Source organism: Pseudochaenichthys georgianus, chromosome 20, assembly GCF_902827115.2.
Source record: "Pseudochaenichthys georgianus chromosome 20, fPseGeo1.2, whole genome shotgun sequence".
NCBI lineage: Eukaryota > Metazoa > Chordata > Actinopteri > Perciformes > Channichthyidae > Pseudochaenichthys > Pseudochaenichthys georgianus.
The window spans coordinates 20,789,765-20,817,734 of NC_047522.1; the positions used below are offsets into that span (position 1 = coordinate 20,789,765).

The window sequence follows — 27,970 nt, forward strand, 5'->3', positions numbered from 1 at the left end:
GAACTGTGTGATGAGTCAGTACGCTTTATTAATAACTGTCTGTACTTCAGTGGAGACACAACCCCTCTCTGAATGAGTACTTGTAATTACATTCATGTGTTTTATGAAGGGAGTCATATTATGAATTACCCAAGCTCTTGATTCTTACGTTGAATATCTGAAAAGGCCGCTTAAATGAAACCAAAGCCAAAAGGTTCAGATTGTTTACTTTCATTAATTTAATTGTACAGTGAGGGTGGGGGCTTTTTATTTAGTTCAAACCAAATTAGTTTTTTCTGCAAGGTGGATTAAAAAAATGCTCTTCAGCAGCTAAATAAGACTGCCAAAAATGTTAATCATATCAACTTGTCACTGATGTGTTCAAAACGTGTTTGTGCTGCCACCAAGTGGACACATAAATAATTGTTTTGCAGTGTTTTAATATCCTCCTTTCCAAACAAGTGTCAGAGTGAGTGATGCTACATACATCAGTCAGCATTTTCTTCTAAAATATATTTTTAGCTTGTTGGTTGGACAAAACAAAACATAAGATGATGCCATGGTCTCTGGGAACCTAAGATACACATTAAATGCTGCAAACGCTTCAGTCAACCTAAGATTAATCCAATCAAGCATTGCTATAAGCAGACACAGCGACGCGGCTGCAGGCACGATGCCTACAAGTAAGTCCATCTCTGCTGTCATCTCTAATGTCAAATGTTATTCTAGTTCTGACGTATCTCAGGAGACCCGAACACACTCAGCGACATCGCAGCAATTTCTCCTCCACTTGCTTCACTTCGTCTTAATCCTGAAAAAGGAAATAAACTGTTATTCAAATGTAACCGTTCTGTTGTGTTCGAAAGCTGTTACCGTTCATGTGTTCGCGGGTCAATTTTGACCCATGATTTATCTCAGTCCAAAACATACACAAAAAATGACTATCATCCAATATTGTTTTAACTACATCATAACTAACCTATAATGCATTCATAACCGCACAAACCTGTTGTAATTTTATTTTATGACCCCAAAACACATCACACCACATTTATACCACATGTGTGTGTTCAGGTTCAAGTGTTAGACTAGTGTACATAGTGTACATCTTTGAGAAAGGTCGAGTTCCCGTGGGGGGAGGGGGAGGGGGGCAGAGGGAGGGGAGACCAGGTGCATGTTGGGAACAATTATTGTTACAGTGGATGAAGGGGGTCGGGCCGTGGGGGAGGGGTGTCTGAAGTCAAAGATGAATCTTGATTGGGCCAAATTTGACCTCGAGTCACCCAAAACAATTCTGCTGGGTCTCCCCAGACCCGAACACCAAATTATACTCTTTTTTTTTTAGAGACCTTCAGACTTGGCAAAAATGGTCAAAATCTGTTTTGTAGTGTTTATATAGCTGTTGTGGAGGATATCATGAAGCCTTGTTCCGATACAAAAAACTAGAGCGTAGTTATTATCATTTTAACTTGAAACGGGTCACGGGAGACCCGAACACAACATAAGGGTTAAGTAATCAGAGGAACAAGTATGCAGATCTAGTATTAATAATGATAAAACATTTCAATGATAATCAATCAATCAATCAATCAATCAATCAATCAATCAATCAATCAATGTTTATATATATAGCCCAATATCACAAATGTTACATTTGTCTCAGTGGTCTTCACAGTGTGTACAGAATATCAGTATGACAATACGACACCCTCTGTCCTTAGACCCTCACATCGTACAAGGAAAAACTTCCGGAGAAAACCCACAGTGATAAAGCACTTTAGGTGCTCAAAGGCACTTAACAGTGATACAAATAGATAAATAAAATAAGCAAAATTACAATGGAGTTAATTAAACAATATTTAACTAAAGTACACAGCATTAAAAGTCAACCTGAAAAGGTGAGTTTTTTTAAATGTAAAATTACTTCAATTGTACTTAAAGTAGTAAATGTATGTTCACCAGTGGAGTTCAAAGCCTTTCATGCACTGAATTGTAGGAAATGAACATGTTTTATTGTTTTATTTCCGTTTCCTGATTCGAGGATTATTACAAGCGGTCAAATGTATTGTGTGAAACCAAAATGGCTCGAAAAACATCTGAACCCGGTGAGTATCATGTGGTGCCAAATGAAGAAAAAACAACAATTCCCTTGAGAAAAAATCTATATACTGTATACTCTATTAATTATGCTAGCGTTGTATTCATTTGAGTGAATGTGACTGAATCTTGATTTTCTGATATGCATGATTGGGGTTTTCTCTGGCGAGTGTGCAGTACAAATGGAAACAGTGAATCTAGAAGAACTGTGTGATGAGTCAGTAAGATTTATTAATAACTGTCTTTACTTACTTTGCTTTGTATATACTTGTAATGACATACATGTGTTTTATGGTGTCTTTTTATGAATTACTCAAGCTCTTGGTACTCCCTTTCTTACCATGAATAATCTTATATGGCTGTTTAAATAAAACAAAAGCCAATAGTTTCAGATTGATTACTATAAATAAGTTCACAGTGAGAACAGGGAATGGGTGCCTTTGTATTTAGTTGAGAACTACATTAGTTTTTTCTGGGAAAAGCAACTTAATAAGCAACCATTTCCTAAAAAGGTTCATCATATGAAGTTGTCAGCGTTGTGTTTACAACTTGTCAAGTGGCCAAATAAATCAGTTATTCCAAGGGTTTGAATATCCTTGCTCTGACAGATTATATATTTATATTATATATGCAATATGTAAATAAGCATATAACTGGGGACTGTTTCAGAAATCAATTTCAATTAAAACTGAGGTTGTTCCTCATGCGGTTAGGGAAATTAATTTGCTTAAAATGTTGCATTTAAATAGTTTATCCGCCTTAAAATAAGCTAACTGATGTCAGTAGTGGACACATTGCCAATTAAATAAATGCTGTCACATTTTCTGATGAAAAAAAGCCAGATGAAGGTGCCTTAAAGCTTTAAAATTGAGCTGAAAAGAAGATAATCTCCAGTCAATATCAAAAACACTCTATCTTTCAGTTATCTTATCCTGATACATATCTTGCCTTAAACTACAGAAGGATTTAGGACAGAAATATATATGACAAATCTGTATGTAAATGTGTCTTTTCAGAAAATGGCCTTTCCTTTCTACTGTAGGAACTGTAATAGCCGGGAATGAAATTGTATGAGAAAGCGATAAACTTCAAGCTTCTTTTAATCACCTCCAGTCATTTCATTTTCATGTTTGTATTCCAGTCCAGTGTTTCCCCTATCTACAAATAGCGGCGGTGCTAATATTTTTTAATTAAAATAATAAGTGGCGCCCCCTAGCGCTCGTGGCAACTTTGCGCGCCACCGATACGCGGGAAAGCTGTCCATTTCAGAGCTGAAGGAAAGCATTAAATGATCCTGCTTGGGGATAAGAGGTGGAGAGGGGGGAGGCACAGACGCTTTTTGATTGTTTGTTATGTGGATTTGTAGTATTTGTGTTACTGTATGTTCAATAAAGGTGTATTTTGCTAAATCTTGAGACATTGCCACTGTATGTACTAGGCCTCAAGAGCCTTTCTTGTGCGGGCAGACACATAGAAACATATTGGCGAGGCGCATGCGCACACACTAAAAAATTCCACGCACTCCGCGCTCACATTTTGTTAGCCCCGCTGCTATGACTCCATCCAGGGGAAAAACTGCAGTCACATAACGGTTCTTTGGTTTTCATTTAATCGTCGTATTATTATTTACCTATATGACATTTTTTGTACTATCTGAAAGTAAAATGAAACTTTTGCAACAGTGAAATGCAAAAAACATTTGATCTAAATCAGTTTGCACCGACAGTTAAGGGCTCTATTTAAGTAAGACCATCGGCTTTTTTTACACTAAAACCTTGAAACAGGTTAGCCAAGTGGCATGTTATCGCTTTTATAGAGAACCCACAGAAACCCTGTGTCATGGTGAAAAGACGAGATGAAGCAACAAGAAAGAGGAAGAGGAGTTTTGGGCTGATCACAAGTTGTGATATTTAAAAATGCTGTTGCTTCATTTTCATTTTTCATTTAATTGTTTATTTGGCAGGGACAATGCACAGTAATGAACACTTAAAACATTCAAATGTATCAAACAGTGCCAGATTTAGCTTTGAGCTAATTTCCATTAGCAGTCCCTCACATAAAACATTTAAGAAAATTACATTTTACAAATATAGCAAAAACAAAATACATGATATGCAAAAAGTGCAAAAGAGTACACAAGTATTTATGACATGGTGATACAATATAGCAGCAACGACATATAAAGTGCAAGAGAAGATACAAGAGATACCTAAAGTGCAAGAGGAGATACCCCTGTATTAAAGTGCATTTAGCATGAAGGCTGTGTAAACCAGAGACTGTAGTTAAAACAGATGCTTAACATTATTGTATATGTATAAATGTAAATGTATGTAGGAATAACTTGCATAATGATTTAAAGGACAATCATTGATCAAGTAAGGGGTGGGAATTAATAAGAATTTGCTTCCTCCTGCTCACTTTCGGACACATATGATTTATTATTATTATTAATATGAAGACTTTTTTTGTTTTTTTTGTTGAATATACAAATATTACCATGAATGTGGATAAATACTGTATTATAACAATACGGTATTCTGTTTTTCACATTTGTTATTTTTTAATCTGTCGAAATAAAGACTGAAAAAATAAAAACCAGAATTATAATTATAACTGAATTTAAAGCCAGGCAAACTAAGAACGAACATGTTTAGATTATGTTAATCCCATTAAAAAGTATCTTTAAATATTGCCAATTCTACATAGAAAGGCAATACTTATTATAGTTACCCTACATGTATATACATTTAGATTTATAAGAAACTGTTTGTACTTTAGCATTGTAATTATTGGGCCATCATGGTTAGCATGGTGCAGTATCACCCAGTTCTTGTGTAAGCTCGAATACATTTCTACACCCACAGGAAATCATGGCATCACATCACCCTCAAAGAACTCCACTGGCTTCCCGTTTCTCACCGCATCCAAAACTCCTGGTCCTCACTTACAAAGTCCTCAACCATCTGCCCTCAACCATCTGCCCCCCCCTACCTCACTGACCTCCTCATCCTCTACCAAGCCCCCGGTCCCTCAGATCCTCCTCAGCCGGTTTGCTTTCCATCCCCAAGGCCAAACTCCGGAGCTTTGGGGACAGAGCCTTTTCTGTGGCAGCCCCGAAGCTCTGGAACTCCCTCCCCCAAGACCTCTGTGAGTCTGAGTCCCTCACCCTGTTCCAGTCCCGCCTCAAGCCTCATCTCTTCAACTCTGTATACCCATAAACCCCCCCCAAATCAACTTCCTCATGACTGCCCTTTCTGCTTATCTTATTTTATTTGTTTTGTTTTATTCATTTATTATAATTTTTTGTTTGGTTTTGTTTTGTTGTTTTTGCCTGTCCTTGTTTGTCTACCCTCCCCCCAACTGTAAAGCGTCTTTGAGTTAGAGAAAAGCGCTATATAAATATAATTTAGTATTATTATTACATGATATGCAGGTTACTATACTTTTGGGCTTCGATTGGTCCCTCTTTGGAATGAGTAAATACTTGATTCAAGAGCAGCCCCCGCTTTCAATTGGTAATCCAGCTGTCGTATAATATTCCAACATGCATTCTGTAAACCTCAGAGCCAACTAGTTTTCTTGTCGTAAACTTTCCTTATAGAACTTTACTCTTTTCTAAATGTGGTCACTTTGGCCGCAGGTATCATTTCCCCCACTTGAGGGCGATAAAGCCACTGACCTGTAATTACAACCACTGATGTCTGTTGTTTCCATACAATTGTATTTTTCATTTTGGTGATATATGAAACACACAGGCCCAGACTAAAGATCTTTCAGGTCTCCAGAAAATATCATTATGCAAGTAAATAACTGATTAAATGAATAATAATGAAATAAAATGTCAAGTGAAATCATACTGAAGTGAAAAAACTACACAGGTCACACTTTTCTGAGGGACATTACTAATATATAGAAATCTACACTAACTGCACCATAGACACATCATCAGACAAAAGATTTATCAGACCTAAAGTCAGTGAATAATGCGCTGAAAGGAGCGACTGTAACAAGTGCATCACATCCACAAAAAAAGGAGAAGTTTCAATGTTGTATTTAAATTAGTTTTGGCTGCCCTTAGGTGGCCAGAAGAATCAGTGTGTGTTTAAATTAAATACTTTTATACTGTCATTTAAATTCTCCTATGTTTTGTTCTCCTCCAAATGATTCAGATACAAAATTAGTGAATAGGATTACAAAATGAAAAGAAGACATTGAATAAAAATCATTATGGAATTGATTCTCATGGCCTTTTTGAAAACTGTGTCTTTAGAAAACTCGATAGCAGAAAAGCGGCTGGCCCTGACAATGTCTCCCCCTCCACCCTGAAGCTCTGCGCTGATCAGCTGTCTCCGGTGTTTACAGACATCTTCAACACTTCACTGGAGACATGCCACGTCCCAGCATGCTTCAAAACCTCCACCATCATCCCGGTTCCCAAGAAAACAAGGATCACAGGATTAAATGACTACAGACCCGTCGCCCTGACCTCTGTGGTTATGAAGTCCTTTGAGAACCTTGTCCTGTCCCACCTGAAATCCATCACAGACCCACTCCTGGACCCCCTGCAGATCGCCTACAGAGCCAACAGGTCTGTGGACGACGCTCAACATGGTCCTTCACTTCCTCCTCCAGCACCTGGACACAGCAGGAACCTACGCCAGGATCCTGTTTGTGGACTTTAGCTCCGCCTTCAACACGATCATCCTGGCTCTGCTGCAGGACAAGCTCTCCCAGCTGCACGTGCCCGTCTCCACCTTCCTGTCTGACAGGAAGCAGCACGTGAGGCTGGGGAAACACGTCTCTGACCCCCGGACCATCAGCATCGGTTCCCCTCAAGGCTGCGTTCTATCCCCTCTGCTCTTCTCCCTGTACACCAACAGCTGCACCTCCAGTCACCAGTCTGTCAAGCTCCTGAAGTTCGCAGACGACACCACCCTCATTGGACTCATCTCTGGTGGGGGGGGGGGGGTCTGCCTACAGGTGGAGATGGACCATCTGGTGACCTGGTGCAGGGACAACCACCTGGAGCTCAACGCCCTCAAGGCAGTGGAGATGGTTGTGGACTTTAGGAAGAACGCAGCCCCACCCGCCCCCATCACTCTGTGTGACTCCCCAGTAACTGCTGTGGAGTCTTTCCGCCTCCTGGGCACCATCATCGCCCAGGACCATCAAAAAAGCACAGCAGAGGCAGCTGAAGAAATTCAACCTGCCAAAGACGATGATGGTGAACTTCTACACCTCCATCATCGAGTCCATCCTCACCTCTTCCATCACCATCTGGTACGTTGCAGCCACAGCCAAGGATAAGGGCAGGCTGCAGCGTGTCATCCGCTCTGCAGAGAAGGTGATCGGCTGCAATCTGCCATCCCTCCACCACCTGCACGCCTCCAGGACCCTGAGGCGGGAAGATAGTGGCCGACCCCTGCCACCTTGGACACAAACTGTTCACCCCCCTCCCCTCTGGCAGGAGACTGCGCTCCATCAAGACCAAAACCTCTCGCCACCTAAACAGTTTCTTCCCCTCTGCTACCGGCCCATATGTGTAAGGGAATATTTCTTTCTTACTCCTAAGATATTTAACCTTATTAGCCTAGCCTGTTGACGTTTATCACTAACCCTGATCTGTAACGCCAGCTTTAAGGAATGTGCTCCAGCACCATGACATCAAGTCAAATTCCTCGTATGTGTGAACCTACCTGGCAATAAACCCATTTCTGATTCCGGTTCTGATTTTGATGAAAAAGTCTCATTTTTATATTTTTCTCAGTTGTATAAAGATTAAATCTGATTTCTGCTATCCCAATGTGGTTGGGAATGAAATGATCCATTAAGTTGTCTTCATATTCATCATCATTTCCAACTAACATAAATATCTCAAATTTTAAAAAGTGTCATTCTTGACATTAGAAAAAATAGTTTGCGAACAATCCAGACTCGAGGTTCCCTTACTTTTTCCATAGCTTTCAATTGTATCACATGGTCTCTATGTACTGATGAAGACCATGTGATTTGGGAAAAAACTAGTAAGTGGGTCTTGAGTTTGGATGGGTTTTCATTTTAAACACTCTTTATATCAAATGTGTTTTGCTACAAGAATTATGTTATTCACTCACTTGTGTAAACTCAGCTATAAAGAGGTAAATCTTTGTATAAAAAATATTATTTCACATTGTGTGAAATAGACATGTGATCAACCAGCAGCATGGTATGAATGTGAAACATGCTGATGTGTGCACTATTTTTAGTTTATCTTCTGACCACTACCAGGAGATTATTTGATGTCTCAACATGCCCCAGACAGTCTGGTTGTTTCAATGACAAGTTGCCAGGAACAAAATGGCCGTCACATTCTGTGAAACAGAGGTGAGGAGCATGACATCATTCTTCAGTACTGAAAGCATTAGTAAGACACTGAATGCTGATATCAAAGCTGGGTTCATGGAACTGGAGTATGATCAGTGCAGCACGTGACCTCGTCATCCCTGCACCCCCGTCATCAAACTTCCTGTTTTCTGTATTTTCTACAGCTTAAAGCAGATATTGGAGGAAGGATGGCAGGATGCAAGTGAGCTGCTTCACGAAATATTGTCCTTCTTGGAATAAGGAAACCATGTCACGTTTTAGTTTCCACTGTAGAATGATATTTCTTTCAAACCCGACCATCTATTTATTAATCTGGTTTTCTAACTATCCATCTATAAAAGGATATTATACAGTTCCATGGTAACACGAACAGGTCAAACTAAAGCAGCCTCATTTTCAAAAGGTACATTTTAATTGAAATAAATGTCTTTTTCATATTTGACATTTGATCAAAACTGTGGTTCACAAACTTCAGTGATGGGACCCACTGGAGTCTAAACCTTTAAGTCCCTCACCTCAATGGATATTAAGCAAAATGATATGTGTTAGCAGCTACAAGGCATCTTAATTCTATGTCTGTAGTACAGTCCATCATCTACAACACTAGTCACATATTCAGCTAAGGTTAGCTATCGGCTGCATTAATCACCCTCTTATATTCATATATTATGTATATCATTTAGAACAGAGGTATCCAAACTAGAGCCCGGGGGCCAAATGCGGCCTGCGGACCATTTTGAATCGGCCCTCACTCAGCAAATAAAAAAGGTAAAATGAATTAAGTATAATAAACTTCTGCTTGTCTTATATTGCTCTTCTTAAATATATATGTTCAAATATATTAAACTGTATTCATGTGTTAATAAGCCCACTTTTAAAATAAATAATAAAATAAATTCAGTCAATTAAAGTTGAAAACAGCCCAATAAACAAATAACACATAACATAACAAGCTTGAAATATACCCTTCATATTTCCTCTAATTATATATCGACATCAAAGGCCCATTGTTTTTCCTTTCCGTAATAGAAAGTCATCTTTTGTAAATGTATGGGTAGGCATGCAGGGGCCAGCACTGAACTTATCACTCAAGCATGTTCCTAGGCATTAGTCTAGCATCAACTCAGTATTTGTGGAGCTGTGGAAATATGTGTGAAATAAAAAAATGTCATACACACAGTATAAACAAAGGGCTCCTAATGTTTAATGCCAACTCAGTGTTGCCATTCTGCAGAAAATTAAAGTATAGAACTGCTCATGCATAGTAGGGCTGCACGATTTGGGGAAATAATCTAATTGCGATTTTTCTGACAGATATTGCGATTCGATTTGCGATATTTGTTTTGAAGCGACCCAACGGAAGTTTATTGTAAAATACGGCCATATCTCCGGCTAGGAAGGTCGTATCAACGTGCTCCCGTCTCTAGCACCCCCGCAGCCCGAGCTACGAGTGAAAGAACTAAACTTACATGAAACTTCCATTGGGTTGCTTTAAAGTCAAGCTTCAGTTTAAGATTCAGCCTGTCATAGAAACATGTGATGGAGCATTACTAACCTGACTCAGATGCTTTGTTTCACCAAACTATCTAGGAAAGCTCCATTGGAAGCCATTTGGAAAGGGCAGGCACTTTCAAAAATACTTGGCAGGTGATTGGATCAATCTGTCTATCACCTTCTATCATGGGCCACTTCTGATTGGTTAGCAATGGCTGGTACATGTGGAGCACAGCACCTCTGATTGGTGTGGATGACTGACACACAAGAAGAAAATAAATAAATTGCAGGCTTTGCGATTTGATAATTGTATCATTTCAAATCGCGATTTCGATTTAAAATCAATTAATCGTTCAGCCCTAAAGTATAGGTTTAAAGGGGTCTATTTTCAATCAGTTTGGCATCTCTAAATGTTGACTATGGTCACTCACTCTGCACTGCACTGAAAGAAGAGAACGGAAAGTCGTGAATGGTTTCATGCAGAGGATGTAAGCTGCTTAAAAGAGAAAAGAAAACCTTGTGAAGTCTACAGACAGGGTGTTATAAACATAGCAGATATCTCTTAGCCTCCCAAAGGTTATCTGCTTCTTTGTAAACGTTTCACTTAGAAAGGGAAGGTAGGAAAAGAGGTAGACGTTGTTATATTAGGTTGAGACAAAAACAAATAATTAGACTCATATTAATTGCATTTGAGTTTTTAAATAATGTCAAACACAGGCTTCACATTCCTTCCATGCTGCTCATTTTAAATATGTCATTAATTGAATGTAAGATAAGGTTAAAATAGCCCCAGTCCTACTTAATATTGCGAAATCACATCACTTAAAAGGACACTATTTGAGGAATGCAACTCCTCCTGGTATCAGCTCTTTGCTTACACAATACCAATATTTTTCAAGATAAATTAGTTTTAGACTTGGATTGAGAAATGAAGCTCAGGCTTCCTTTCCAAATAGTATTTTTATAATGGGAAACTCTTTGCAAGTAAGACAAAACCGAGAATGGGAAGTGGTTTGAAAGGAAAGTAGGAAGGATGTTTGGTTTATTTTGGGGAATTTGAATCTGAAGACAACTGATTTTCTCGGTCTGTATCTCTGTCTGCTAGATAAACTGTCAAATCTGAAATATTGGCCATTCAATGTGAGAAATGCGTGTAATTATGATGGCACTAAGAATATAATAAAGCACACCCATTTGTAATCCATTTTCAGAGCTTGATCACTTAATCACAACCTTTATACCTTAAAAGTCTCATGGTTTTGCTTTGACTTTAATGGCCTTTTTTCCTCACACAAAATAGTTTCAGACAAATATCAAGGTTTTTCTGATACGACCACATTTTTTTTGCTTCACCACAATGCAACACCTATTTCTCAGAAAGGTCCTGTCACCAAAACCCCATGTATGCCTCACTCCTTCTACAGAGACGATGACAATGAACGAGTATAAAATACTTTGGGGACAAAAAGGAATCAAGAGGTTAAGTTGGCTCTTAATGAATCACCAACTCAGATACCACACCCAAACAAAGAAATGGTCAGCAGGGTGCATCATTTTTAATCATGCAGTCGTTTTGTTCGAAACCTTTAGGAACAAGTTGGTCTTAAACTGCAGGTTGGCCTGTTTTAAGTAGAGAAAATGCACCCAAAGACGCTGTTTCTTTTCATTGAGATATTAGGAGAACACAATGAATCGAAAGTATACTAAGCGTTTAAGGTTCTGCTTTTATTCTGATGCAACTCCTGGTCATCTTTTTATTTGGTTGAATGAGCAGCATGTGTCCTCATTCAGTACTTCCTCTACGTCTATGGTGCAGTTCTAGGTGTGAGCTTTCCCTTCTCTGCGTAACTAGTGCCAGAAATGACATTTTAAAAGCTTTTAGTTCAATAAAGAGAATCAATGTGCCTCTCTGATATGCGAATACTACTTTGTCAAAGAGTAAATTCTCTTGCAGGGCTATTGAGCACTACACCACACATTTCTGAACACAGTATGTAATGTATGGTCATCCACGTTGAGTAAAGTCTGAGTCACAGTGCAAGCCCATTGCGACCTCACACTGTAGCAACGCCTATGAGGAATGATTGCAAAATGACTTGACATTATTGCCACAAAAGATGTCAAACCACAAGTAAAGCCCTTTCCTCTTACAGAGAGAAACTTAAGGGCGTTGTTGGTAGAAATGTTTAATTGTTTCAAAACAGGCCAGACTAACTTGCCTTGCTAATGTTTTCTTTGTCCATCCATCCATCCATCTTCTCCCGCTTATCCGTGGTCGGGTCGCGGGGGTAGCAGTTCCAGCAGAGAGCCCCAAACTTTCTTTTCCCTGGCGACATCAACCAGCTCTGACTGGGGGATCCCAAGGCGCTCCCAGGCCAGCGAAGAGATATAATCCCTCCACCTGGTCCTAGGTCTACCCCTTGGTCTCTTCCCAGCTGGACGTGCCTGGAACACCTCCCTAGGGAGGCGCCCAGGTGGCATCCTAACTAGGTGCCCGAACCACCTCAACTGGCTTCTTTCGACGCGAAGGAGGAGCGGCTCAACTCCGAGTCCCTCCCTGATGACCGAACTTCTCACCTTATCTCTAAGGGAGACACCAGCCACCCGGCGGAGGAAACCCATCTCGGCCGCTTGTATCCGCGATCTCGTTCTTTCGGTCATGACCCATCCTTCATGACCATAGGTGAGGGTAGGAACGAAAATGGCCCGGTAGACAGAGAGCTTTGCCTTCCGGCTCAGCTCCCTTTTCGTCACAACGGTGCGGTAAAGCGACTGCAATACCGATCCCGCTGCTCCGATTCTCCGGCCCATCTCACGCTCCATTGATCCCTCACTCGAGAACAAGACCCCGAGATACTTGAACTCCTTCACTTGGGGTAAGGACTCATTCCCTACTTGGAGTGGACAGTCCATCGGTTTCCTGCTGAGAACCATGGCCTCAGATTTGGAGGTGCTGATCCTCATCCCAGCCGCTTCACACTCGGTTGCGAACCGATCCAGTGAGTGCTGAAGGTCGCAGACCGATGAAGCCATCAGAACCACATCATCTGCAAAAAGCAGTGGTGCAATCCTTAGTCCACCGAACTGCAGACCCCCCCCCCCACGACTACGCCTCGAAATCCGATCCATGTATATTACAAACAGGATTGGTGACAAAGCGCAGCCCTGGCGGAGGCCAACCCTCACCGGAAATGGGTCCGACTTACTGCCGAGGACCCGGACACAGCTCTCGCTTTGGGAGTACAGAGATTGGATGGCCCTGAGTAGAGACCCCCTCACCCCATACTCCCGCAGCACCTCCCACAGTAACTCCCTGGGAACCCGGTCATACGCCTTCTCCAAGTCTACAAAACACATGTAGACCGGATAAGCGTACTCCCAGGCCCCCTCCAGGATCCTTGCGAGAGTAAAAAGCTGATCCGTCGTTCCACGACCAGGACGGAATCCGCATTGTTCCTCCTCAATCTGAGGTTCGACAATCGGCCTGACCCTCCTTTCGAGTACCTTGGAGTAAACTTTCCCGGGGAGGCTGAGTAGTGTGATGCCTCTGTAATTGGCACACACCCTCTGATCCCCCTTTTTAAAAAGGGGAACCACCACCCCGGTCTGCCACTCCTTCGGTACTGTTTCCGACTTCCACGCAACGTTGATGAGACGTGTCAACCATGACAGTCCCTCAACACCCAGAGCCTTCAGCATTTCCGGGCGGATCTCATCCACCCCCGGGGCTTTGCCACTGTGGAGTTGTTTGACGACCTCAGTGACCTCCCCCCGGGAGATTGGCGTTGATCCCCCGTCATACTCCAGCTCTGCCTCTAACATAGAGGGCGGAGTTGTCGGGTTCAGGAGTTCCTCAAAGTGTTCCTTCCAACGTCCCAACACTCCATCAGTTGAGGTCAACAACGTCCCATCCTTACTGTACACAGCTTGGATGGTTCCCTGCTTCCCCCTCCTGAGGTGTCGGACAGTTTTCCAGAACAACTTTGGTGCCGCCCGAAAGTCCTTCTCCATGTCTTCTCCGAACTTCTCCCACACCCGCTGCTTTGCCTCGGCCACGGATGAGGCTGCTGCCCTTCGGGCCTGTCGGTACCTTGCAACTGCTTCGGGAGTCCCCCGGGATAACAAATCCCTGAAGGCCTCCTTCTTCAGTCGGACGGCTTCCCTGACCACCGGTGTCCACCAGGAGGTTCGAGGGTTACCGCCCCTTGAGGCACCTAAGACCTTGAGACCACAGCTCCCCACCGCGGCTTCGGCAATAGAGGCTTTGAACACCGACCACTCTGGTTCAATGTCCCCAACCTCCACAGGAATGCCCGAAAAGCTCCGCCGGAGGTGTGAGTTGAAGGCCTCCTGAACTTGGGCCTCCTCCAGACGTTCCCAGTTCACCCGAACTACACGTTTGGGCTTACCAGGTCTATCCAGAGGCTTCCCCCGCCACTCGACCCAACTCACCACCAGATGGTGATCAGTTGACAACTCCGCCCCTCTCTTTACCCGAGTGTCCAAAACATACGGCCTCAGGTCCGATGATACGATAACGAAATCGATCATGGACCTTCTGCCTAGGGTGCTCTGGTACCACGTACACTTATGAGCATCCTTATGTTCGAACATGGTGTTTGTCTGTTTTCTTTGTTAATGCTTTAATTTCTAAAAGGTGCTGATAAAGGACCGGTTGTTATGATTCTGTTTAGTTGTATTTTTGTTGTGTGCTTTTGTGTGCTATTTCCTGTCTCACCCCTCTCTTCTCTGTTTTCCTCTGCAGGGCTGGTGTGTGACAGGGAGTTGGCTGGCTCCTCCCAGTAGCAGACGAGGCACACCTGTTTCCACTCACCTCTTCACCTGTAGAGATAAAAGCCCGGTCCTCATGCCACTTCCCTGCCAGATAATTCCTCTGTGTTTCGACCCTCCGGTGTGTCTCGCTGCTCTCCTCGTTGTTTGGATTATTGTTTTGATTTTTGCCAGCCAACTTCCTGACTCCACTGCCGTATTTTTTGTTCTCTGCTTGAATAAAGCTTTTTGTTTATCGACCATGCTTTGCTTTGGGGTCCAAAATCCTATAGGCCGTAACACCGGTGGCTTTAGGATGACCTTGGGCCTGAGAGGGATTCCCTATCACCCCCGCTATCAGACAATAACGAAAAACCCTGACTTGATTTTCCAAACTAAACGCTATGAAGAAAGTTCCGTTGGTCATTTTCTGGAAGTCCCCCGTAATCGGCGTATCATTCATTAAAACTAAGAGAGAGAGGAGTGGAAACAAAGTAGAAAGATGACTAACCGGAGGTACCGCTTCTGCTTTCCAGGCCTTAAATATCGGATGGCTCCAGACATTTGTCAGTTCACCAAGCCCTCTGGAGAAGAAAGAGCAACATTTAGCACTTTATTAAGTATTTATCTATTTAATTTAATATCTTTTACCCTTCTTGTAAATGGAAAACTGTGGAAGCATGTTCAAGGGAGTTCTGGTCGCCATCGCCCTGGTCGTGATGGCTCAGTATGGATCGGCAGGTAAGACTAAGATGCTGATTTTATAAAGGACTTTTCATCCTGTGAACCATTTTATTGTATTTATTATTAACTCGTACATGTTTCCATTCCTGTTTAGCAGAAAAGCTGGATTCCTGCTGTACAACAGTCAGCAGAAAGCAGATAACTGATCCAATCATTGGGTACAAAACCCAGATGCCTAACCCTCCATGTGTCACAGCCATCATGTAAGTACCAAGAGCACTTCAGTTTGTTCAAAGTCAAATAATTAATAATTTCTAAATCAAGAAAACAGTCGGAAAGTGTTAAAAAAAGCTTGCATTCTAAGACAAAATTACTAATCACCAATGTGTAATTTGTTCGTCATTCTTGCAGCTTTCAGACAGAGAAAGGTTATTTCTGCAGCTACCTGAGGTCTCCCTGGGTTCTTCTCAAGATCAGAGCATTCAAGTAAGTTCATTATTACCGTTCCTTTACACTCATTGTTCAACCCTTCAACCCCAAACTTGTTGTCTCATATGTTTTCTCTTATCTTTCTCACAGTAAAGCAACAGCTAGGGATGCTGCTTTGTCTACGGCCCCAGCATCATCTACTGTCTCCCTGCTGTCCATCATAACATCCACTGCAGCATCCTCCACTCCTCCTCGTTCCTCATCCCCCACTCCTCTCTCCTCATCCACTTTTCCCTCTTCCTCGTCTTCATTTCCCTCTTCCTCATCCTCTTTTCCCTCTTCCTCACCCTCTTCTCTCTCCTTCTCCTTAACATCGGAGATACCTGCTGGTGAAACCCTTTCAGAAAACGAGTCGAGCAACGAGTCGAGCAACGAGTAGCATCGCCTCCACCTCCAGCGAGGAGTGAATTCATCAAGGAGTTCAAGATAATAGCCCTTTCAAAGAGCACTTGAAGATGATGTTAAATTATTATGTTTAATATTTAGTTCTGTTAAATGCATTAAGAGTGAAGTTATTTAATAGTTAATTGAACAGTGCTTATAGAAGTATTCATGTATTTATTACCAAATGTATTTATCAATGTTAACAAGTTAGTTACTGTATACAAATTCATGGTAATAGTCCTGAGAAAAGGTATTGAGCTATTTATTAATTTAAAAACTTGTTGTGAAACCATGAGATATTTTAACAAATAAATGTTCCACATCTGATCCTGCATCCTGTGTTTTTCTACATATTATCTGGCATACTTCTGACGTTTTGTCTGCAAAAGCAAGAACCTAAGATTGAAGAGTTTTACACAGCTAGAGATTAAATATGAACCATGCCTCGTGGCAGCTGTGGTTAGTGTTTGGTGTATTTATCGAGCCATAATGACAGAAAGTTGATAGTTTCCTGTCTTAAAACTACTTATACAAATGACTAAATAACATCAGAAAAAATATAAAATAGTTAACATTTTAAGATTGAATACCTACAGCTCTGGGTTTAAAATGTCTGCTTGAATAAAGCTTTTTGTTTATCGACCATCTCTCTCCAGTCTTTTGCTTTGGGGTCCAAAATCCTATAGGCCGTAACAGAATTATCTGGCCAAAGCATGGACCCCGCAGAGACTGAGAGATTGAAGCAAGCTATTTCGACACAGGGAGCTCGTGTGGGGCAGCACGAACAAGCCCTACAAAGTATCATGGAATCCCTCCACAACCTTAATACCGGTTTCACTCAACTCAGCGGCCGCTTGGACCAGTCTTTCACCCAGCTCAACACTCTGACGGCTCCAGCTCCTGCGCCACCGCCTCCAGCTCCTGAGATTCCAGTCATTCATCCCGGCCAACCCCGTGAACCATTCATCCCCACCCCTGTGAGGTATTCAGGTGATTCAGGGACATGCAGTCAGTTTCTTCACCAGTGCTCCATAGTTTTTGATCAGCAGCCTTTAACTTACTCCTCTGACAGAACTAGAGTAGCTTTCGTTATGAGTTTGTTATCGGGTAAAGCAGCTGCATGGGCGGTAGCCATAGCCAAGAGTAACCCAGCTATCTATAACTCCTTTCCTGCGTTTGAGACCGAGATGTATCGAGTTTTTGACCACCCGCTTCAGGGTAAGGAGGCTGGTAATCGGCTCCTTTCTTTACGCCAGGGTTCTGAGTCAGTCTCCACTTACTCAGTTGATTTCCGCATTCTCGCAGCAGAGAGCGGGTGGGATGAGACGGCTCTACAGATAGTTTTTTCCCGTGGATTAAACGAGGAGTTAAAGGACGAGCTAGCTGCTCGAGATGAGACTTCGTCCCTTGAGGAGTTAATTTCTTTGGCCATTCGCTTACGCCTCCGTGAGAGGCGTAGGGAGAGAACAGACAGGCAGAGATTCCCTCTCCCCTTTTCCCAACCCAAGTCACCATGTCCGCCTGGACAGTCTGCACCTCCTCACCAACGCCTGGAGCCTTTCTCCTACCGGGACCCACCCACCGTCTCCTCATCCCTAAGCCCAGAGGAGCCTATGCAGCTGGGGAGAATGAGGCTTTCACCTGCTGAACGGGAACGCCGTTTCCTCCAGAGGCTCTGCATATACTGTGGTCAGGCTGGCCACATTCGAGCCAACTGTTCCGCTCGGCCAAAAGAGCAGGCTCAGCAGCCGTGGGAGGGGCGCTGGTGAGCCATACTTCTGTCTCCCCTTCCCACGCTAATCGTCTCCAGTTAAGGGGTACGGTTTCTAGTTCTCAAGTTTCCCTTCCTCTCCAAGTCTTAGTTGATTCAGGGGCTGATGAAAATTGTATTGACTCTGACCTGGTTTTCCAGTCTAATCTCCCCTCAGAACTCCTTCCCGAGCCCAAGAACATTTTTTCCCTTGATGGTAGGCTTCTTGCCCGTGTAACTCACCGTACTGCCCCAGTGTCATTGTTACTCTCAGGTAATCATCACGAGACCATTTCCCTGTATCTCATTCCCTCACCCCTTTCTCCGCTGGTGTTAGGTCTCCCCTGGCTTAAACTCCACAACCCACACATAGACTGGGCCACCTTATCCATCGTCAATTGGAGTTTGTTCTGCCACTCTCACTGTTTACACTCTGCCATACCCACCACTGTTACTTCAAAACCTGTTCCCCCCTGACCTGTTGACCTCACGTCAGTTCCCTCTGAGTATCATGACCTCCAGGAGGTTTTCAGCAAGGATCGTGCCCTGTCTCTACCACCTCATCGACCTTAGGACTGTGGCATTGACTTGCTCCCCGGTGCTCCCTTGCCTTCGAGCAGACTTTATAATATCTCCAAGCCGGAGAGGGAGGCCATGGAGACCTATATCACTGACTCTGTTGCTACTGGTCTCATTCGCCCTTCTCGCTCTCCATTGGGGGCAGGGTTTTTTTTTGTTGACAAGAAGGATAAGACTCTACGCCCCTGTATTGATTTCAGGGGCTTGAATGACATTACTGTAAAGAATAAGTATCCTCTTCCGCTCATAGACTCAGCTTTTGGTTTCCTCCATCAAGCCACCATCTTCTCTAAGTTGGACCTCCGAAATGCCTACCACCTAGTTAGGATAAGGGAGGGAGACGAGTGGAAGACTGCGTTTAAGACGCCCCTGGGACATTTTGAACATTTAGTTATGCCTTTTGGGTTAACTAACGCCCCTGCTGTGTTTCAGACACTCATTAACGATGTCCTTCGTGATATGCTTAACAGATTTGTCTTTGTGTATCTTGATGATATCCTCATTTCTCTCGTGACCCCCAAGAACATGTCCAACACATGAGGTTGGTGCTGCAGAGACTTCTGGAGAACAGACTCTATGTTAAGGCTGAGAAGTGTGCCTTTCATGTTTTCTCTGTTTCATTCCTGGGTTTTGTGGTGGAGAAGGGACAGGTCAGAGCCGACCCTGCCAAAGTCATGGCAGTGGCCGAATGGCCCACTCCTACAACGAGAAAGCAACTCCAAAGGTTTCTTGGTTTTGCCAACTTTTACCGCAGGTTTATTCGTGACTATAGTCGAGCAGCCGCCCCACTCACCAAGCTCACCTCAGTTAAAGTTCCCTTTGTGTGGTCATCTGAAGCTGAGGCTGCTTTTGCTATGTTGAAGTGTTTGTTTTCCTCTGCTCCTGTGTTATCTCACCCTGATTCTTCAGCCCCTTTCGTGGTCGAAGTGGATGCCTCCGACACTGGTGTAGGGGCAGTCCTCTCCCAGCGCTCAGCCTCCGACCAGAAGTTGCATCCCTGCGCCTTCTTTTCCCGCCGGCTCTCCCCGGCAGAAAGAAACTATGATGTGGGAAATCGGGAGCTTCTGGCAGTAGTCTTAGCCCTGCAGGAATGGAGGCACTGGCTTGAAGGCACAACTCATCCGTTTGTGGTATGGACGGACCACAGAAACTTAGCTTATCTCCGTTCTGCTCGCAGGCTCAACTCTCGCCAGGCTCGATGGGCACTTTTTCTGGGCCGGTTCAGCTTCACCCTCACCTATCGGCCAGGCTCACGGAACATCAAGGCAGATGCCCTGTCACGTCAGTTCGCTCCTCCGGTTGAGGAGCCATCCGCAGGAACCATTCTTCCATCCTCCTGTGTGGTGGGAGTAGCCAGGTGGGAGGTTGAGAGGGTGGTCCTGGAGGCACAAGAGGACCATCCAGCTCCTGAGGGTTGTCCACCGGGTCGGCTGTTCGTTCCACCGCACGCCAGATCTTCAGTGCTCCAGTTGGGACATGATTCGAAGATAGCTTGCCATCCAGGAGCACTTCGGACTCTAGGCCTCATCCAACAACGCTTCTGGTGGCCCTCCATGTACTCTGACGCCAAGAAGTATGTCGCCGCCTGCTCCATCTGCGCCCGCAGTAAGGCATCCCACCGCGCCCCTGCTGGTCTTCTCCGCCCTCTTCCCATTCATCATCGGCCTTGGTCTCACATCGCCATGGACTTCGTGACGGGTCTTCCCCCATCGGAAGGAAATACAGTTATCCTGACGATTGTTGACCGCTTCTCCAAGGCCGTACACTTCGTTCCCCTACCTAAGTTACCTTCTGCTCTGGAGACTGCTACACTAATCACCCAGCATGTTTTTAGATTGCATGGCATTCCTCTGGACATTGTTTCTGACAGGGGTCCGCAATTTGCCTCTCGAGTCTGGAAGGCCTTTTGCCAGGCATTGGGGGCGTCGGCCAGTCTGTCATCAGGTTACCACCCGCAGACCAACGGCCAGACTGAGCGTGCGAATCAGGACCTGGAGGCAGCCCTTCGCTATGTCTCTTCTCACCATCCAGTCTCCTGGGCCTCCCACCTGCCTTGGGTTGAATATGCCCACAACTCCCTGGTTTGCTCCGCCACAGGAATGTCTCCATTCATGGCTTCTGTTGGGTTCCAACCCCCTCTCTTCCCCGCCCAGGAGAGGGATGTGGCAGTCCCCTCAGTACAGGGGCATCTTCGGCGGGCCCGCAGAGTCTGGCATGAAGCTCGGGCAGCTCTCGTTCGCACTGCTGCTCGCAACCAGAGGCTTGCAGACCGCCATCGCACTCCAGCCCCGGACTACCAGCCCGGTCAGAAGGTCTGGCTGTCCTCCCGTGATCTGCCACTCCAGACTGACTCCCGCAAACTGGCACCCAGGTACATTGGCCCGTTTGTCATTGAACGGATTATTAACCCCGCTGTGGTTAAGCTCAAGCTGCCTGCTGCCTTGAATGTCCACCCATCATTTCATGTCTCACTTCTCAAACCAGTTTCCTCAGTCCTCTGAGCCCTCCGGCCGAGCCCCCTCCTCCCCCCCGGAGTATTGACAATCATCCTGCTTTCACCGTCCAGCGGTTGTTGGATGTACGAAGGCGAGGCCGGGGGTTCCAGTACTTGGTGGATTGGGAGGGGTACGGACTAGAGGAGCGTCAATGGGTCTCCCGCTCCCTGATTTTGGACCCTGCTCTCCTTAGGGACTTTTATGAGAGGTACCCGGACAGGCCTGGTAGGACGCCAGGAGGCGTCCGTTGAGGGGGGAGTACTGTTATGATTCTGTTTAGTTGTATTTTTGTTGTGTGCTTTTGTGTGCTATTTCCTGTCTCACCCCTCTCTTCTCTGTTTTCCTCTGCAGGGCTGGTGTGTGACAGGGAGTTGGCTGGCTCCTCCCAGTAGCAGACGAGGCACACCTGTTTCCACTCACCTCTTCACCTGTAGAGATAAAAGCCCGGTCCTCATGCCACTTCCCTGCCAGATAATTCCTCTGTGTTTCGACCCTCCGGTGTGTCTCGCTGCTCTCCTCGTTGTTTGGATTATTGTTTTGATTTTTGCCAGCCAACTTCCTGACTCCACTGCCGTATTTTTTGTTCTCTGCTTGAATAAAGCTTTTTGTTTATCGACCATCTCTCTCCAGTCTTTTGCTTTGGGGTCCAAAATCCTATAGGCCGTAACACCGGTGGCTTTAGGGTGACCTTGGGCCTGAGAGGGATTCCCTATCACCCCCGCTATCAGACAATAACGAAAAACCCTGACTTGATTTTCCAAACTAAACGCTATGAAGAAAGTTCCGTTGGTCATTTTCTGGAAGTCCCCCGTAATCGGCGTATCATTCATTAAAACTAAGAGAGAGAGGAGTGGAAACAAAGTAGAAAGATGACTAACCGGAGGTACCGCTTCTGCTTTCCAGGCCTTAAATATCGGATGGCTCCAGACATTTGTCAGTTCACCAAGCCCTCTGGAGAAGAAAAAGCAACATTTAGCACTTTATTAAGTATTTATCTATTTAATTTAATATCTTTTACCCTTCTTGTAAATGGAAAACTGTGGAAGCATGTTCAAGGGAGTTCTGGTCGCCATCGCCCTGGTCGTGATGGCTCAGTATGGATCGGCAGGTAAGACTAAGATGCTGATTTTATAAAGGACTTTTCATCCTGTGAACCATTTTATTGTATTTATTATTAACTCGTACATGTTTCCATTCCTGTTTAGCAGAAAAGCTGGATTCCTGCTGTACAACAGTCAGCAGAAAGCAGATAACTGATCCAATCATTGGGTACAAAACCCAGATGCCTAACCCTCCATGTGTCACAGCCATCATGTAAGTACCAAGAGCACTTCAGTTTGTTCAAAGTCAAATAATTAATAATTTCTAAATCAAGAAAACAGTCGGAAAGTGTTAAAAAAAAGCTTGCATTCTAAGACAAAATTACTAATCACCAATGTGTAATTTGTTTGTCATTCTTGCAGCTTTCAGACAGAGAAAGGTTATTTCTGCAGCTACCTGAGGTCTCCCTGGGTTCTTCTCAAGATCAGAGCATTCAAGTAAGTTCATTATTACCGTTCCTTTACACTCATTGTTCAACCCTTCAACCCCAAACTTGTTGTCTCATATGTTTTCTCTTATCTTTCTCACAGTAAAGCAACAGCTAGGGATGCTGCTTTGTCTACGGCCCCAGCATCATCTACTGTCTCCCTGCTGTCCATCATAACATCCACTGCAGCATCCTCCACTCCTCCTCGTTCCTCATCCCCCACTCCTCTCTCCTCATCCACTTTTCCCTCTTCCTCGTCTTCATTTCCCTCTTCCTCATCCTCTTTTCCCTCTTCCTCACCCTCTTCTCTCTCCTTCTCCTTAACATCGGAGATACCTGCTGGTGAAACCCTTTCAGAAAACGAGTCGAGCAACGAGTCGAGCAACGAGTCGAGCAACGAGTCGAGCAACGAGTAGCATCGCCTCCACCTCCAGCGAGGAGTGAATTCATCAAGGAGTTCAAGATAATAGCCCTTTCAAAGAGCACTTGAAGATGATGTTAAATTATTATGTTTAATATTTAGTTCTGTTAAATGCATTAAGAGTGAAGTTATTTATTAGTTAATTGAACAGTGCTTATAGAAGTATTCATGTATTTATTACCAAATGTATTTATCAATGTTAACAAGTTAGTTACTGTATACAAATTCATGGTAATAGTCCTGAGAAAAGGTATTGAGCTATTTATTAATTTAAAAACTTGTTGTGAAACCATGAGATATTTTAACAAATAAATGTTCCACATCTGATCCTGCATCCTGTGTTTTTCTACATATTATCTGGCATACTTCTGACGTTTTGTCTGCAAAAGCAAGAACCTAAGATTGAAGAGTTTTACACAGCTAGAGATTAAATATGAACCATGCCTCGTGGCAGCTGTGGTTAGTGTTTGGTGTATTTATCGAGCCATAATGACAGAAAGTTGATAGTTTCCTGTCTTAAAACTACTTATACAAATGACTAAATAACATCAGAAAAAATATAAAATAGTTAACATTTTAAGATTGAATACCTACAGCTCTGGGTTTAAAATGTCATTAATTCAAATTAATTTAAAATATGTTGCAAATAATTTAGGGAAACCTAACATAAGTTTTCACAATTTCATAAGTGAAATACCAATAATTTGCAACATTAAATGCAATATACATTGGTTTACTTTTTGGATATACGACCTCACAAGTTTAAAAATGGCAATAAAATGTTTTAGCTAGATGTTAGCTGATGCTAACATTAGCTTCCAGCTGACTAGCTAACTTGTTTTTAGCGGCATAAACATGTAACGCTAGCTAAAGTTTTGTTTAAGTTATTCAACAGTATTTTCTTAAAGGTAATATGAACACTATTTAATAAGAGTGTAACATTCATATTATCTTATATGAATTGTGATGTATAGAGTGACGAAGTCCCTCCCCTTCCGGTGGACCTCCATGGGACCTTATTTCGGAAAAAATTGTATTGAAGTCAATGGAGAGAGAAAGATTATCTTTCGATCCCGTTTGAATTGTGCCACGAATTACACATATGATGTTTGTCAATTTAAAAGATAATTTTGCCAGTAAAAAAAAAAAAAAAATTCCGTAAAACTGTGAAGTAACAAAAATGTTTGTGTGAAATGCTTAATGAACTACATCTCTGGTCTAGCAGACTCTCACAACAACACACGTCACCAAGATGGCCGTCACTACTGTCTTGTCAAAAAAGTGATTGACTACCCTCACTATCACCACAATGAAAGACGTCCAGAAGAATGTCATGCAAAGCTGCCTGCCTGCCTTCCTTTGAACTGCCTGATCTTTTAATGTTTAATGTCAACCATTTGTGCAGATAGCATGAAGTAGAACAGATCGCCGGTGCTAATGTAGCGTTAGTGTTAGCATTTATCCCCCGGGCTTAAATGGTGTATAATAGAATGATCACACCGGTGTGACAGTACTCTTCAAAGGGTTCACGAAATATGACGACTACTCTTACTGTTTAACATTTTGGGTTACTTCATGTTAAGCTAATACAAATGACAAGGCTAAGGCTGTAATGCTAACTAACGTGCTAGCTACTAGCTAGGTAGCTAACTTGATCCAGCCACTCCTGGTCCTTTCATCAGACGGGAAGCGAAAGAACGAGCAAGACCCATTGCTGGTATGATAACAACCTGGTACTAAGCACACAGGCATCTTGTTAAAGTTATCTTATCTTAGCCAGCATCATATAGATAGATTCTATCTATATGATTATGGCGCTGATCTTAGCTATCTCTTATATTTAGCGGAGGAAAACAATTATGACATCACTTACGCGACTCTGGGATTTGTAGTCTTTCTAGTTGCGTATTTTTCATAGTCTTATATTTCAACAGTTTTACCACAAACTGTGACTTTTTTGACATGGAAATGTTTTTTTAAGATTAACAAACATCATATGTGTAATTTGTGGCACAATTTAAACGGGATCGAAAGATACGTTTTCTCTCTCCATTGACTTCAATACATAATTTTTCCGGAATAAGGTCCCATGGACCGGAAGTAGATGGGCGTGACTTCGCCACTCTATTGGCTAATTTCTTACCACAAACGTCTTCGCGAAGTTGTAATGACTGTTAACAGGACAGCGGTTGGTTTGGGGCTGGCCAATCAGGTGTCTTGTAGGCGGGACTTTGGTCACGCGACAATCATTACCGCTGACATCTACTGATATCTGCTGATGTGTATAAACTGTATTTATGTGTAGCTTTGGTTGCATTTTACTGCAGATTAAAGTTGTGCTAATTTTAAATTGTGTATAAACTCTTGGGAAGTTTAATCAACATCAATGTATCATATTCCACAAAATGATGCTATGTTTTCAGCGTTGATGTCCTTTGAGCAACAGCAGGCTGTCTCCAAAAATGAAATTCTTCATGAGCTCTGTGATGATGAATGTTCCAGTTGAGCCAAGAGGACTTTTTATATTGTTGATTTAGCTTTTTAGGAGTTTTTCAAAACCCATAAATCATTTGTCAGTTTATCAGATCTCCAAATCACCAAATTTGGAGACACATAGTTTTGCGAAACTGTAGAAGCAGAATATGGAAAGTAACAAACGCAGTCAGAAATGTGTAGTGCACCAGGACAAAATGCTTCTTATATTTAATATCAATAAAAACAAGTGAGAAGGGGGAATTGCTGTTGTCAGTGTAATCAATGTATAGCTAAACTATTAAACGCATTTTAAGATTTTCCAAAACTAAATGCTATGAAAGTCATTTTTTGGAAGTCCCGCGTAATTGGCGTGTCATTCATTAAAACTAAGAGAGAGAGGAGTGGAAACAAAGTAGAAAGATGACTAACCGGAGGTACCGCTTCTGCTTTCCAGGCCTTAAATATCGGATGGCTCCAGACATTTGTCAGTTCACCAAGCCCTCTGGAGAAGAAAGAGCAACATTTAGCACTTTATTAAGTATTTATCTATTTAATTTAATATATTTTACCCTTCTTGTAAATGGAAAACTGTGGAAGCATGTTCAAGGGAGTTCTGGTCACCATCGCCCTGGTCGTGATGGCTCAGTATGGATCGGCAGGTAAGACTAAGATGCTGATTTTATAAAGGACTTTTCATCCTGTGAACCATTTTATTGTATTTATTATTAACTCGTACATGTTTCCATTCATGTTTAGCAGAAAAGCTGGATTCCTGCTGTACAACAGTCAGCAGAAAGCAGATAACTGATCCAATCATTGGGTACAAAACCCAGATGCCTAACCCTCCATGTGTCACAGCCATCATGTAAGTACCAAGAGCACTTCTGTTTGTTCAAAGTCAAATAATTAATCATTTATAAATCAAGAAAACAGTCGGAAAGTGTTAAAAAAAGCTTGCATTCTAAGAAAAAATGTCTTGTTATCACCAATGTGTAATTTGTTTGTCATTCTTGCAGCTTTCAGACAGAGAAAGGTTATTTCTGCAGCTACCTGAGGTCTCCCTGGGTTCTTCTCAAGATCAGAGCATTCAAGTAAGTTCATTATTACCGTTCCTTTACACTCATTGTTCAACCCTTCAACCCCAAACTTGTTGTCTCATATGTTTTCTCTTATCTTTCTCACAGTAACGCAACAGCTAGGGATGCTGCTTTGTCTACGGCCCCAGCATCATCTACTGTCTCCCTGCTGTCCATCATAACATCCACTGCAGCATCCTCCACTCCTCCTCGTTCCTCATCCCCCACTCCTCTCTCCTCATCCACTTTTCCCTCTTCCTCGTCCTCATTTCCCTCTTCCTCCCTTCATTTCCTCACCCTCTTTTCCCTCTTCCTCACCCTCTTCTCTCTCCTTCTCCTTAACATCGGAGATACCTGCTGGTGAAACCCTTTCAGAAACGAGTCGAGCAACGAGTCGAGCAACGAGTAGCATCGCCTCCACCTCCAGCGAGGAGTGAATTCATCAAGGAGTTCAAGATAATAGCCCTTTCAAATAGCACTTGAAGATGATGTTAAATTATTATGTTTAATATTTAGTTCTGTTAAATGCATTAAGAGTGAAGTTATTTATTAGTTAATTGAACAGTGCTTATCGAAGTATTCATGTATTTATTACCAAATGTATTTATCAATGTTAACAAGTTAGTTACTGTATACAAATTCATGGTAATAGTCCTGAGAAAAGGTATTGAGCTATTTATTAATTTAAAAACTTGTTGTGAAACCATGAGATATTTTAACAAATAAATGTTCCACATCTGATCCTGCATCCTGTGTTTTTCTACATATTATCTGGCATACTTCTGACGTTTTGTCTGCAAAAGCAAGAACCTAAGATTGAAGAGTTTTACACAGCTAGAGATTAAATATGAACCATGCCTCGTGGCAGCTGTGGTTAGAGTTTGGTGTATTTATCGAGCCATAATGACGGAAAGTTGATAAATGTGTACCAGCTTCATCTTAAAAACAGCATCTTTTTTATTATCATGCAAATGTTTTTTTTCCTTAAACAAATGACCAAATAACATCAGAAAAAATATGAATAGTTAACATTTTAAGATTGAATACCTACAGCTCTGGGTTTAAAATGTCATTAATTTTAAATATTTTTCAAATAATTTAGGGAAATCAAACATAAGTTCTCATAAGTGAAATACCAATAATTTGCAACATTAAATGCAATATACATTGGTTTACTTTTTGGATATACGACCTTACAAGTTTAAAAATGGCAATGTATTTTTGTAAAGGTAATAAGAACACTATTTAATAAGAGTGTAACATTCATATTATCTTATATCTGAATTGTGATGTATTGGTTAATTTCTTACCACAAAAGTCTTCACGAAGTTGTTATGACTGTTAACAGGACAGCGGTTGGTTTGGGGCTGGCCAATCAGGTGTCTT

General features: G+C 42.7%; 2 protein-coding genes and 1 long non-coding RNA gene across 5 annotated transcripts; 2 read left to right on the plus strand and 1 right to left on the minus strand.

The window, feature by feature from the left end:
• Positions 1-50: 50 nt before the first annotated feature.
• Positions 51-27,956, minus strand: LOC117466112 (uncharacterized). Its single transcript, XR_004554239.2, has 5 exons — positions 27,895-27,956; positions 25,938-26,010; positions 21,963-22,035; positions 15,215-15,287; positions 51-790 (listed from the first exon to the last, which is right to left on the minus strand). It is a non-coding gene; the product is annotated as an uncharacterized lncRNA (long non-coding RNA).
• On the plus strand, positions 15,288-16,587 carry LOC117466104 (uncharacterized). Of its 2 annotated transcripts, none has more exons than XM_034109257.2 (4): positions 15,288-15,444; positions 15,542-15,650; positions 15,799-15,873; positions 15,967-16,587. In XM_034109257.2, the coding sequence occupies exons 1-4, from the start codon at positions 15,366-15,368 to the stop codon at positions 16,253-16,255; spliced, it is 552 nt and encodes a 183-aa protein (XP_033965148.1). In that variant the 5' UTR covers positions 15,288-15,365; the 3' UTR covers positions 16,256-16,587. The 2 variants fall into 2 exon arrangements, with proteins under 2 accessions (XP_033965148.1, XP_033965149.1); XM_034109258.2 differs by having other exon boundaries at positions 15,545-15,650.
• On the plus strand, positions 22,034-23,360 carry LOC117466103 (uncharacterized). Of its 2 annotated transcripts, none has more exons than XM_034109254.1 (4): positions 22,034-22,192; positions 22,290-22,398; positions 22,548-22,622; positions 22,716-23,360. In XM_034109254.1, exons 1-4 carry the CDS (start codon positions 22,114-22,116, stop codon positions 23,026-23,028), a joined length of 576 nt encoding a protein of 191 aa, XP_033965145.1. In that variant the 5' UTR covers positions 22,034-22,113; the 3' UTR covers positions 23,029-23,360. The 2 variants fall into 2 exon arrangements, with proteins under 2 accessions (XP_033965145.1, XP_033965147.1); XM_034109256.1 differs by having other exon boundaries at positions 22,293-22,398.
• Positions 27,957-27,970: the final 14 nt, after the last annotated feature.